Below are 14,491 nucleotides of genomic sequence, written 5' to 3' on the forward strand. Positions count from 1 at the left end.
GAGGGTGGCATTATACACACCAACAGAGGAGACTCTCCAAACAAAGACCATGGTTAACAATATATGCAGCAGACCAGGGAAGTAATACAAAGGCAAAAACATCCACTGGCCTTGATTATGATTTCGTCGCCTTTGCCAGAACTGATTCAGGTGAGTTTAGGTGAGGGAACAAGGTTGCATTCATCAGATTGAAACATAAATGAAAAACACAGAAACAAGTCGGAACTGTCAGTGATTCAACCTAGAAATAAGAACAAGCTGACACAAAGAGTTAGCGGAAATTGTTCTGAGGACTTGCAGTCCCTCCATTCCTCCACATCGTCAAGGTTTTATTCCTGGATCAAGCAGGACCATCAAACCTCAGTGTCTGGTCTCCTGAAAAGCATATGCACTGAGTTCTGCTCTGTAACTGTTCTTTGTTTCTACCAAGAAACACTTCTAGACAACTTACTGCCTTTATTTCAGAATTGTTATTAGAACAATCACAGATAACATTACAATAACTTGGATAATTCTGCAAAATTAAAAATCCTGCATCTAATTTGCCAAATGCACTATTTTGGATTTGCTACTTCAGTTTTATTTCCCTTAATGTCAATTTTGCCTATTTCTGTTTTCCATTTTCAAAACATAAATCCTTATAAACTTCAGAAATCCATTTTAAAACAAACTGGGAATAAAGAAACAAGAATCTCACCTGGGATTTGTTCATTTTCTGCTCTTAGTGGAGGAGGGAGAGCTGAAGGATTAGAAAGGAAGAATGTCAGGAGAGCCTTGGCCAGCCTTGCAGTTCGGAGATTCACCTGCCTATACAGCTCCACACACAAGATACTTACGTGTCCATGTGTGGCTCCGATATATGCTGAGCTCAGACATGACACTTTTCACTGAGTGAATGTAAATATTTCTTACTGATTTATTACCAATTTAGGTTCTGTGACACAGAAAAATTAAAAACATGAAAAGATGAGTTTAACAAGTAACAATAATCTAAAGGAAGAAACACTATGGGTTTGTCAAAATTCCTTGTAGGGAAAAAAAATATTCAGGCCATACTGTTTATCTATTTACCTGTTAACACCATTGACGCCCTGAGGTCAGATAATGCAAAAAACCTCTAAAAAAAGGGATGCGGTGTTTAATCAAGTTTAAAAATGTTCTAACTTGCTAACAATTCCTCAAAAGGATCTTTTAATGAGAAACTGTCACATAGAGCAACAAAATAGGAAGCAGTGGCTCGGGAAACTGCAGACTTGACTTCTAATCTCAGTCTGCCTCTAACGAATGACAAGATCTGAACTAGTTACCTCTTCAAACTCAGTTTTGTTTTTCCATCTTTCAAATAACATCAAAACAAATAACCCAAGTAGGACCTGCCTGCACTACCATCCGGCGGAGTATCAGGCCAGGAGAGGAGGAAGCTCGGCAGCTCATCTGGATGTGCCGGGTGTTCGCGGAGGGGTGATGACAGCATTTCCTTCGCTGTGGCCGTGAGCCTTTCACCCGTCCCTACCCTCAGACTCTCCAGAGGTGACACTCCTGTTAGCCTGCGCGCCCACCCCTCAACTCCAGCTCACCTCTCTCTTCTTAAACTTGTCCCAGACCTTGCACCGGCACACAGACTCCGACGGCTTCAGGATACGGTGCCATGATTACACATAATACATAAACGAACGCGCAACGTGTAAATAATTACTTGGGATACGAGGGCGGTCAGAGCCAGAAGGAGCCCTGGTGGGCAGCTAGGCCAGCCCCTTTGCTCCTGCACTCCACCCGCAGAGAGGCCCTGGGGCCGGTGCAGGCGCCGTCTCCCCCGGACTCTCCCAGGAAACGCACACCCAGTAAATACAGCACCTAAACAACGAAAGTGCTCAAAACAACCCAAGGCGGCAAGTATTCCAGATATCCGCAATTTACAGAGAGGAAAACCGAGTCTCCCGTGGGTAATTGTATCTAATTCATTTGTCGCGGACCCGGCGCCGTCGTTCTCCCCCGCAGCCCCGCCCCCTCCCCGCGGGCCCAGCGCACAAAAAGCACACACGCACACATCAAATGCCATGCGCATGCGCACGGCAAACGTCACACGTACGCACGCGCGCTGTTCCCCCCCGCCCCCCCGGAGCCAGTTCCCTCCCCTTCGGGCTAGCGCGCACTAGCCATTCGCTGCAACAAGACTCAGCTGGGCGCCAGGCGCAGGGACTTGACGCATAAGGACCCCCGCGAGCCCCGAAACTCTCGTTCTCACGGCAGACCTCATCCCCTTATGATAGAGACACCCTCGCCCCACAGTCCCTTCAACGCCGCAGGCGCTAGGGGTCCCTCCCCACCTTCGAGCTCTAGCCGCTGCCCGCCCATCTTTGGGGCAGCGCGGGGACCCCCTGGCCCTCCCCCAGTACTCCGGGGCTCACCCTCCGCTCCTCGCCGCGTGAACCTGGAGGCGACGGGTTTCCCACAACGGACTAGAGGCCGGGGAAGGACACGCCGGGAGGGGAAGGCGGGGATGCACATGCGCAGAGGGAGCGGCCGAGCGCCCGAGTTAGGCTGGTGGCTGCGGGGCATGGAAGCCGCGCTACCTCCTAGAAGCGAAGCCACAGGAGGGTGTTTGTCTGCTCTGGCCGCACCCCTGAGTTGTAAAATGAGGCTAATGATAGTGCCTAGCTTGTAGGAGTTTTATGAGAATTGGAGGCGCTTACGTTGTAAAAGCACTTAAACCGGTGTCTTGACACATATTGTTCAGTATATTTCTCAAGATTCCCCATTTTATATCATGCTGGTCATCATAAACGAGGCTCTCCTACAAAACAGCCTTGTTTAGTGGGTTGAGAGATTACTGTCTCAGTTACCCACTCCTGCTTGGAACCAGGATTCTGTCAGTACCCCCAGAGGTTGTGGATCAAACCAATATGCCTTTTAGACACAAGCCAGGAGAAGGAAAAGTGTGCTTGAATTCATTCACGAACGTGCATGTTAACGTTTAACTGAAAGACTAGAAGAGAATAACGTCTGTGACCAGTATGGTTATTCTCTGGAATAAGGAAAAATAGAAGCTAGCAATTCAAGACCCAAACATAAAATTGTTTATATGTTAAAAAAAAAAAAAAAAAAAGCTCTTTGAGTAACGTATTTGAAGAAAAAGCACGCTCTTATTTTACCCAAAACTACGCATACATTCTTTTATGTGCATATCTGGCATTTTCAGCACACTATGAGCATATGGGTATGTTACAACTTTTCATTTAAAAAATCAACTCCTTGGTCATTGTCCATTTTTTTTAAACTTTTCATTTGCTCATAATTTCAGATTTACAGAAGAGTTGCAAAGATAGTTCCCATATGCCTTTCACCCAGGTTCTACTAGTGTTAGTATTTTACATGACTGTGGTATATTTATCAAACTAAGAAAATACCATGGGTATAAACTGCCGAGTTTATTCAGACTTAAGCAGTTGTTCCACTAATGCCCTTTTTCTGTTCCAGCATCCAATCAAGGATATTGTAACCGGGGGTCCTTGCTCCCAGAGCTCCCAAGATGGTGCTTGGCCACTTCCAAGATGGTGGCAAACCTCGTGTTCTCTGACCTGGGTTTCTTTGCCTCACAGATTCCAAGGAATGATATCTTAGGCTATGCAGTGAGTGTTATAGCTCTATTAGAAGCCGTGGGTCGTGGAAGAGAACTGTGAAACCCAGTGACTAGTGTTCAGCTCGATTAGGACGAACCAGGGACTTAGCTGTGCAGGAACAATGGCAAACTTTTAGCACGACTGGAGCAGCAGTGGGCGCCTCGCTGGATCAGGAGCACAGCAGATGACCTGCCTTTAGCCCAACTCGGGAGTGGCAGTGGGCGCTTCACTGGATCAGGAGCACAGTGGACACCCTGCTGGATCCAGAGGGATGGAAGAAAGGGATGGGTCTGCAAAGGCGGCAAACAGCAGTGGTGGATGAAGCTCAGCTGGAGCCATAACAAACACGAACCAGAAGAGAGTGCAGTTGCAATATTTAATAGAGTGAAAACACAGCTCCCATACAAAAGGAGGGGACCCAAAGAGGGTAGCCCTTGTGGGCTGGAATGCCTGGATTTATATCTGGCTCATTGTCCCTCCTGCTGTTCTCTCAGGCAATAGATGATTGACTATTTCTTTACCTCCTGTTTTTGCCTAATTAGCATTTTAGTGAGCTCTCTTTACTAGCTGATTGGTCAGGTGTGAGCTAAGTTGCAAGCCCCATGTTTAAAGGTGGATGTGGTCACCTTCCCAGCTAGGCTTAGGGATTCTTGGCCTAGGAAATCCAGCTAGTCCTGTCTCTCAATATCACAGTACATTTACTTGTCATGTCTTGGCCTTGGCCAATTTATAATAGTTTCTTGCTCTTACCTTGTCTTTCATGACCTTGATGTGGAGATGAAAGCATGCTCTCTTAACTTCAGTCCTCTTACCTTGGCTTCCCAAAGTGCTGGGATTACAGGAATGAGCCACCACACCCAGCCTATAGTTTAACTTTAAAACAAGAATGATAATGATCCGTTCCTGAAACTAACTCCCTCCTTGTTTGGGGACAAAAACCACCTTTGTAAAACTAGTGGAAGTCCACAAGTTTAGAATTATGATAGGCACCTGAATTCTGTAAGATATAGGCATAAACCTAACCAGTTATTGCTTTATAACCTGCCTTTTTGCAACTGCTTATTACTCCAGAGTCACATAGCCAGTGGTCACAAGATTTATAACATCTCCAATTGTCCCTATAGATAATGTCACTATTGTAAAACTTAAAACTAGTATTTGAAATATTTTTCAGACTTTACATTCTAATGGACCAACTGGTGCCACTGGGACCAGTAACCCACAGCAAAAAATGGACTCAGCTGATCCTGTGACCCCCTTCAGGAACTGATTCAGCCCAAGAAGACAGTTAACACCCCTATGATTTCATCCCTGACCCACCCAATCAGCATTCCCCATTCTCTAGCCTCCTGGTGGGCAGAAGGCTAGAGAGGTTCAAAGTTTTTCATCCTTGAAAAACTGTAGCCTCCAAATTCTCAGGAAGGTAGATTTGAGAATTGTCTCTTATCCTACTTGCTTGGCCACCCTGCAATTATTAAATTCTTTTTGTGCTGCAATCTTATCGTTCTCAGTTTATTGGCTTTTTTCTAGGCAGCAGCCAAGAATAACCCAGTTAACTGGTAACATTCTCCTGATTAGATTGAGGTTGTGAGTTTTTAGGAAGCACCCCACAAACAGTATGTGGCTTTCCCATAGTGTGATATCAGATGGCATGATATCAACATGACATTTTACTGGTTAATTGACCATGATTACATGTATTAAATTAATTTAAATTTGTACTGAGGCTGCCTCCCTACCTTTAGGGCCGATGTAAGGAACCGCAACCTACCTTGGTATGTAAACAAAACCTAGCTTGTTATACTTTTATAACAAATAGCTGAGTCAGCCAGTTACAGAAGCTGAGCTTAAGCCAGTTACAGGCTGCCAACTAATCAGACCGTTTCCAAATAAGGCCAAAGTTGAGCTGTAACCAGTCAAGCTGTTTCTGTAGAGCACTTCTGTTTTCTATCTATAAATATTCCCTGCCCACTTTATAGAGTTCTCTGAACCTCTTCTAGTTCTGAGTATTGTCTGATTCAAGAATCTTTGCTGAAATGAACTCGGCTAAACTTAATTTTCTAAAATTTGTCTTTTAACACTTGGTTAAGGTGTTGTCGGATAGGATTCTCCCTATTTTTCCGTTTCCAGTCTATGTGTGTAAGTGGGTCTGTATGTCCAGCCCATGCTCAGTTGGAAAGGAAATAAGCTCCATTTTAAATTTGTGGTTATATTTTTAAATTACCACACTGATTAGTAAATTCAGGGAAAGATTCTTTGAGACTATGCAAATACCCTATTTCTGCTTTTCCACTGATTTTAGTTATCATTGGTGGCTCTTGGCTGCAACCATTATTACTGTGGTATTCCGAATGGTGATTTCCTGTGTGAACTATGAAAACTTGAGACAGGTCTCAGTTATTTTAGAAAGTTTGTTTTGCGGCTGGGTGCTGTGGCTTATGCCTGTAATGCCAGCACTTTGGGAAGCCGAGGCGGATGGATCATGAGGTCAGCAGTTAAAGACCAGCCTAACATTCTGTCTCAAAAAAAAAAGAAAGTTTGTTTTGCCAAGGTTGAGGACGCAGGCCTGTGACACAGCCTCAGAAGGTCCTGACGTGCCCAAGATGGTCAGAGCACAGCTTGCTTTTATACATTTTAGGGAAACATGAGACATCAATCAATGTATGTAAAATGAACATTGGTTCAGTCCAAAAAGGCAGCAAAAGCAGGACAACTGGAAGCAGGGAGGGTGCTTCCAGGTCAAAGGTAGGTGAAAGACAAATGGTTGCATTCTTGTTGTTGTTGTTGTTGTTGAGATGGAGTCTTACTCTTATCACCCAGGCTAGAGTGCAGTGGCGCAATCTCGGCCCACTGCAAACCTCTGCCTTCCAGGTTCAAGCTGTTCTCCTGCCTCAGCCTCCTGAGTAGCTGGGATTACAGGCACTTGCCACCATGCCCGGCTAATTTTTGTACTTTTAGTAGAGACGGGGTTTCACCATGTTGGCCAGGCTGGTCTCAAACTCCTGACCTCGGGTGATCCGCCCGCCTCAGCCTTCCAAAGTGCTGGGATTATAGGTGTGAGCCACTGTACCCCACCTTCTTTCTCTTTTTTTCTCTACACAGTATCTTCTCACAGAGCAAGAAGTTTCAATTTTAATAAAGTCTAATTTATCATTTTTTTCTTTTATAAATTGTGATGTTTGTGTAAAATTTAAAAACTCTTTGCCTAATCAAGGCCACAAAGACTTTCTCCTACTTATACATCTGTAAGTTGTAGAATTTTAAGTGTATTTAAGCCTATAATCCATTTTGAGATTTTTTTTTATGACATTGAAATATAAGTCAATATTCTTGTTTGCTTGTTTCTTTGCATATGTATTTTTCTTTTCTTTTCTTTTCTTTTTTTTTTTTTCCCCGAGACAGAGTTTCATTTTTGTCACCCAGGCTGGAGTGCAGTGGCATGATCTTGGCTCACTGCCACCTCTGCCTCCCGGGTTTAAGTGATTCTCCTGCCTCAGCCTCTGGAGTAGCTGGAATTACAGGCGCACACCACCACACCCAGCTAAGTTTTGTATTTTTAGTAGAGACGGGGTTTCACCATGTTGACCAGGCTCGTCTTGAACCCCTGACCTCGTGATCCACCTGCCTCGGCCTCCCAAAGTGCTGGGATTACAGGCATGAGCCACTGCACCCAGCCTGCATATGTATGCTTAAATGTTCCAGTACCATTTGTTAAAACGACGATCCTTTCTCTACTGAATTGTCTTTGCACCTGTGTCAAAAAGCAAACGACCACATTTGTGTGGGTTTATTCCTGTGCTTTCTATTCATTCCACTGATCTATGTGCTATGGTTTGGATGTATTCTCCAAAGTTCATGTGTTGGAACCTTTATCTCCAATGCAACAGTATTGAGAGGTGGGACATTTAAAAGGTAATTAGAGGCAGAGCCCTCATGACTGGATTAAGACCCTTAACTTGGTAGTAGGTTCCTTTTAAAAAGATGAGTTCAGCCTCATTTCCTGTCTCACCATATGCTTATTCTGCCATGTTGTGACACAGCAAGGAGACCCTCACAAGATGTGGCCCCTTGATCTTGGACTTCCCAGTATCCGGAACCATGAGCCACATAAACTGCTGTTCATTATAAATTACCCAGTGATGTAGTTTGGATATTTGTCCCCACCCAAATCTCACATTGAAATATAATCCCCATTGTTGGAGGTGGGTCCTGGTGGGATGTGTTGAGGTCATGGGGGCGGACCTCTCATGGCTTGGTGCTGTTCTTGCAATAATGGGTGAATTCTCATGAGATCCGGCTGTGTAAGAGTGTGTGGTACCTCTCCCTCAACTCTCTCTCTTTTGCTCCTGCTTTCACCATGTGACATGCCTATTCCCACTTCACCTTTTCCAATGATTATAAGTTTCCTGAGGTTTCCTTAGAAGCAGATGCAGGTCCTATGCTTCCTGTAAAGCCTGCAGAACCATGAGCCAATTAAATCTCTTTTCTTATAAATTATCTAGTCTCGGGTATTTGTTTATTGCAATGTAAGAACAGTCCAATACACCAAGTCTGTAGTATTAGGTTAGAGAAGTATGAAATGGACTAAGACAGAATAGTGGTGCTAGAGAGTCAGTTGTTGCTATAACAAATACCAGTAAATGTGGAAGCAACTTTGGAAGTGGGTAATGGGTAGACAACAGAAGAATTGGGAGAGAGGTTAGAAGAGTCTATATTGCTATGAAACGAACATTAAGGGTAATTCTTGTGAGGGCACAGAATACAAGAATAGCTACAGGGAAAGTCTGAGTCTTCCTAGAAATTACTTAAATGGTCATGACCAGAATGCTGTTAGAAATATGGATGGTTGTAATCCCAGCACTTTGGGAGGCCGAGGCGGGCAGATCACGAGGTCAGGAGATTGAGAACATCCTGGGTAACACGGTGAAACCCCGTCTCTACTAAAAAGTACAAAAAATTAGCCGGGCACGGTGGCGGGCGCCTGTAGTCCCAGCTACTTGGGAGGCTGAGGCAGGAGAATGGCGTGAACCTGGGAGGCGGAGCTTGCAGTGAGCAGTGATTGCGCCACTGCACTCCAGCCTGGGCCACAGAGCCAGACTCCGTCTCAAAAAAAAACGAAACAAAAGAAAAGCAATATGGATGGTAAAGGCCTTTATGATGAGGTATCAGAGAGTAATGAAGAATAACTTATTAGAAACTGGAGCAAAGGCTATCCTGTTACAAAGTGGCAAAGATTTTGACTGAATTGTGTTTGTGTTTAAGGTCTTTATGAAAGGCAGAATTTTAAAGTAATGAACTAGGACATCTGGTGGAAGAAATTTCTTTTTTTTCTAGAGACGGAGTTTTGCTCTTGTTGTCCAGGCTGGAGTACAGTGGCTCAATATCGGCTCACTGCAACCTCCACCTCCCGTGTTCAAGTGATTCTCCTCCCTCAGCTTCCCGAGTAGCTGGGATTACAGGCAACCGCCACCCATGCCTGGCTAATTTTTTGTATTTTTAGTAGAAACAGGGTTTCACCATGTTGGCCAGGCTGGCCAAGCTGGTCTCAAACTCCTGAACTTAAAATTTCGAAGCAAAATCTCAAAGGAGCTTCATGGATACTTTTTTTTTTTTTTTTTTTTTTTTGACATGGAGTCTTGTTCTGTCCTCAGGCTGGAGTGCAGTGGTGTGATATCAGTTCACTGCAACCTCCGCCTCTTGGGTTCAAGTGATTCTCCTGCCTCAGCCTACCAAGTAGCCGAGATTACAGGTGTGAACCACCATGTCTGGCTAATTTTTGTATTTTTAGTAGAGACGGTGTTTTACTATGTTGGTCAGGCTGGCCTTGAACTCCTGACTTCAGGTGATCTGCCCACCTTGGCCTCCCAAAGTGCTGGGATTACAGGCATGAGCCACCACACCCAGCCTAAGGTGCATGCCTACTTTGTCGTTTTTTCTTTTTGAGACGGAGTCTCGCTCTGTTGCCCAGGCTGGATTGCAGTGGCGCGATCTCTGCTCACTGCAAGCTCCGCCTCCTGGGTTCAGCCGTTCTCCTGCCCCAGCCTCCCGAATAGCTGGGACTACGGGTGACTGCCGCTATACCTGGCTAATTTTTTTGTATTTTTAGTGCAGATGGGTTTTCGCCGTGTTAGCCAGGATGGTCTTGATCTCCTGACCTCGTGATCCACCCACCTCAGCCTCCCTAACAGCACATAGTAAGAAGCAAGAATTCAGAAATGATTTAGAGACAAATTTTATAATTAAAAAGAAGAAAAAAGCAGAGTAGAAAGGTTTGGAAAATTTGCAGCCTGCCCATGTAAAGAATCCAAAGGCATCTTTAGGAGGGCCAACCAAGGGTGTGGCCAAATTACCGTTTGCTAAGAAGATTGGTACTGATGGAAAGGAGCCAGGTGCTAATCACTAAGACAGGGAGAGAAAGACTGGGAAGGCATTTGAGAAATCTCTGAGACTGTCTCTCTAATCTAGGACCTTTAGGACCAGGTGTCCAGAGAGCACCCACAGCACCTCAGCATTTGCTGCCCTGCACCACATTCCAGTGCACTGGTCCTCAGTCACTCCAGCTACTGTTCAGATGGGCCCAGCAGTAAACCTTGATGGTGTCCACATTTTGCAGATGGCAAGGTGGTTATATAGGTTCTAATTCTTCAGATGGCAAGGTGACTACATAGGTTCACCTCAAGCAGTAAGTACTGTACCAGATGGCAAAAGCAGTAAGCCTTGATGATGTCCACATTCTGCAGATGACGAGGTGGCTATATAGGTTCTAATTCTTCAGACGGCAAGGTGGCTACACAGGTTTAGCTCCCCCCAGGTCCTACTGACACGAGGAGTAGAAAAAAAGTGGAGCACTGACTTGCACTATCTTGTTTGGTCTCACTGATGCCAAGTGGGGATGGAGGCTTAGCTTGGCACTCTAGCCCTTTGTCATTATCTTGGCAAGGGAATCAAAACACTGCCTGCTTCCACCAGGTGAGATTTGGAAGATTAGTTCCTGGATCAGCCCATTAACACTATTCCAGGAGGTCAGCTGGAGCACCTTCTGCTTCTTGATAGGTAGGGATAGAAGATCAGATCCCTGCTTGGGTTGCCAATATCACCCAGCAGGGGAACTTGGAGCATTGCCTGCTTCTACCAGGAAGGGAATGGAGGATTAGTGGGGAAATCAGAGCACCACCACCTGCTTCCACAGGGCAGGGGAGTGGGTGGGTTCTGTTAGGCTACTCTTTTTCTGGTCCTTTGGCTAGAGGAAAAGGCTCTTTAGGACCTTTTGGTTTTTTTTTTTTTTTCCCCTGTCTTTTGGAGGCTTCTGTAGTGCTCTATGATATTTGGGAGGCAATAAGAAAACCCATGGAATTCATCATATTGCTGAAGACGCAAGGTCCCTGGGCAGACTGCCTTCTTCTTTCTGTCAGTTTGTTTTGTTTTTTTTTTTTTGAGACAAGGTCTGCCTCTATCACTCAGGCTGGAGTGCAGCGATGTGATCTTGGCTCACTGCAACCTCTGCCTCCTGGGCTCAAACCATCCTCCCACCTCAGCCTCCTGAGTAGCTGAGACTATAGGCAGGCACCACCATGCCAGACTTATTTTGTATTTTTTGGTAGAGATTGGGTTCTGCCATGTTTCCCAGGCTGGCCTTGGCCTTGCAAAGTGCTGTGATTACAGGTCTGAGCCACTGCACCCAACCTCTACCTTTCAGAGTCTTTCTATGCATGTCTGCTGTGTTATATCTAGGGTATTTTTTTTTTTTTTTTTTTTGAGATGGAGTCTCGCTCTGTCACCCAAGCTGGAGTGCAGTTGCGTGATCTCGGCTTACTGCAACCTCTGCTTTCGGGTTCCAGCGATTCTCCTGCCTCAGCTTCCTGAGCAGCTGGGATTACAGACATTACAGACGTGTGCCAGCCACTTTTTGTGTTTTTAGCAGAGACAGGAGTTTCATCATCTTGGACGGGCTGGTCTTGAACTCCTGACCTCATGATCTACCCGCCTCGGCCTCCCAAAGTGCTAGGATTACAGGCGCGAGCCACTGTGCCTGGCCTTTTTTGTATTATTAGTAGAGATGGGTTTCACCATATTGGCCAGGGTGGTCTCGAACTCCTGACCTCAGGTAATCCTCCTGCCTCAGCCTCCCAAAGTGCTTTTTTTTTGAGACAGAGTCTCACTCTGTCACCCAGGCTGGAGTGCAATGGCGTGATCTTGGCTCACTGCAACCTCCACCTCCCAGGTTCAAGCAGTTTTCCTGCCTCAGCCTCCCAGGTAGCTGGGATTACAGGCGAATGCCACAACGCCTGGCTAATTTTTGTATTTTTAGTAGAGACAGGGTTTCACCATGTTGGCCAGTCTAGTCTTGAACTCCTGACCTTGTGATCTGCCTGCCTCAGCCTCCCAAAGTGCTAGGATTACAGGTGTGAGCCACCACGCCTGGCCTGCCTTACATATTCTTGTTTGAACTTACAATTCTGATTTTAAAACATGCTGTGGAAACCACCCCCACCTGTGAGTTAGTACATCCACATCCATACTTTTAATGGTGATCTACTTTATCTTCACATTGCTTTCAATTGTTTGTTGTTATGAACTCATTTGCAAGGTATATGTGATGGTTAATTTTATGTGTTAATTTGGTTAGACCACAATGTTCAGATATTTGGTCAACATTACTCTGGATGTTTCTGTGAAGGTGTTTTTGGATAAAATTAACATTTAAATTGGTGAACTTTGAATAGAAAAGATTAACAAAGACTGACCCTCCCCTGAGCAAGAGAGGATTCTGCCAGTGGACTGCATTGTGACTCAGACTGCAACTCTTCCCTGCTGGCCTACGTTGCAGATTTTTGGACCAAGGAAGCCTTCACAATTATGTCAGCCTTTTCTCTGACAACTGACTAATGTATAGAATCACTTGACAATTATGTTATTGGGATTATTTTAACTGTAAGATTGCTAAAGAATATTCTCATGTTGAAGTATGATACAAATAAGCTTCTAGAAAGTTTATACAACTTAATATAATTTGATAGAAGTAAACATTTTTCCCCACATCTACATCAAGCTTGAATATTTCCCAGTATTTAAATTAAGCTTTTCATATAAGTTTTAAAATGTTTTCCAGTCTTAGATGTCATAATGGTATATTATGTGATATTTTAAATATCTGCATTTCTTTCGTTTTTCGTAATATACTTTTGACTGGGAATATGGTTTGGATCTGTGTCCCCACCAAAGCTGCTGTTGAACTGTAACCCCGAATGTTGGAAGTGGGGCCTTTGGGAGTTGATTGGATCATGAGGTGAGTTTTTCATGAATGGTTTAGCAACCTACCCCCATACTGTTCTTGTGATAGTGAGTTCTTGTGAGATCTGATCATTTAAAAGTGTGTGGCACCTGCCCTTCTCTCTCTTGCTCCTATTCCAGCCATGTAAAGTGCTTGCTCCCTGTTTGCCTTCTGCCATGATTGGAAGTTTCCTGAGGTCTCTCCAGAGGCTGAGCCAGATGCCAGCATCATGCTTCCTGTACAGCCTGTGGAACCATGAGCTAGTTAAACCTCTTTTCTTTAAAATTACCCAGTCTCAGGGATTTCTTTTTTTTTTTTTTTTTTTTTTGAGATGGCAGTCTCGGCTCTGTGGCCCAGGCGCCCAGGCTGGAGTGCAGTGGCGAGATCTCAGCTCCCTGCAAGCTCCGCCTCCCGGGTTTATGCCATTCTCCTGCCTCAGCCTCCTGAGTAGCTGGGACTGCAGGTGCCCGCCAGCGCGCCCGGCTAGTTTTTTTTTTTTTTTTTTTTTTTTGTATTTTTTAGTAGAGAGGGAGTTTCACCGGGTTAGCCAGGATGGTCTCGATCTCCTGACCTCATGATCTGCCCCTCTCGGCCTCCCAAAGTGCTGGGATTACAGGCTTGAGCCACCGCGCCCGGCCTAGGGATTTCTTTATAGCAATGTGAGAACAGACTAATACAATTGGGTTGTTTCCTAACTGTTGAGTTTTTAAAGTGTTTTCTGTGGTAAGGACATTTAACATGAAATCTACTCTTAGCAATTTATCTGTGTACAATACGTTGTTGTTGAATGCAGGTATTATGTTGTATAGCAAATCTTTAGGGCTTATTAATCTTGCTTCACTGACACTTTATGCTTGTTGATTAGTAACTCCCCATGTTTCCCACTCCCTTGACCCTGGCAACCACCATTCAGCTCTTTGTTTCTATGAATTTGACTACTTTAGATACATCATAGATACATCATATAAATGAAATCATGCAATATTTGCCTTTCTATGATTAGCTTATTTCACTTATAATACATCATAATGGCCTTATAATTCATCCATTTGTCACATATTGCAGAATTTCCTTTTTTCTTTTTCTTTTTGAAACAGGGTCTCACTCTCTCCCAGACTGACGTGCAGTGACGTGATCATAGCTCACTGCAGTCTCCAGCTCCTGAGCTCAAGAGATTCTCCCCTCTCTGCCTTCCAAAGTGCTGGGGTTACAAGCATGAGCCACCGCAACAAGGGGCAATAGACTTTTCAAAGAGTTTCTTCTTGCCTACCTCTGGATTTATTTTTATTTGATATTTGAAGCGCCAACTTGCTTACATTTTTCACTGCTGAGAGACACGCTATGATTTTCCTTTTATGTTGTTTTGTTTTCAATATTTATTTTTCTATTCAGGGGTACATGTGCAAGTTTGTTACACAAATATGTTGCGAACTGGTGGGGTTTGGGCTTCTAGTGTACCCATCACCCAAATAATTTCTCTTTTATTGTTTACTTTTTAACACTTTTTATTTTATTACTAGTATTTTAATTTTCTAGTCTTCAAATTAACTTTCTCATTCTTATTCGTAATTCACACTGATGTACATCTTCGCTTCCTTCC

The 14,491-nt window shown here is 44.4% G+C and overlaps 1 protein-coding gene across 1 annotated transcript in view; it reads right to left on the reverse strand.

Annotated features, from left to right (window-relative positions):
- LOC108517360 (zinc finger protein 248-like) overlaps nucleotides 1-2,506 on the reverse strand; it is a 31,644-nt gene extending 29,138 nt beyond the window's left edge. Inside the window, 3 exon segments of the mRNA XM_017855237.1 lie at nucleotides 698-739; nucleotides 837-934; nucleotides 2,409-2,506. Coding sequence (XP_017710726.1) covers nucleotides 698-712 — 15 coding nt within the window. The 5' untranslated portion in view covers nucleotides 713-739; nucleotides 837-934; nucleotides 2,409-2,506.
- Between the last annotated feature and the right edge of the window lie 11,985 nt (nucleotides 2,507-14,491).

Source organism: Rhinopithecus bieti, unplaced genomic scaffold, assembly GCF_001698545.2.
Source record: "Rhinopithecus bieti isolate Rb0 unplaced genomic scaffold, ASM169854v2 scaffold_40838, whole genome shotgun sequence".
Classification (NCBI taxonomy): domain Eukaryota; kingdom Metazoa; phylum Chordata; class Mammalia; order Primates; family Cercopithecidae; genus Rhinopithecus; species Rhinopithecus bieti.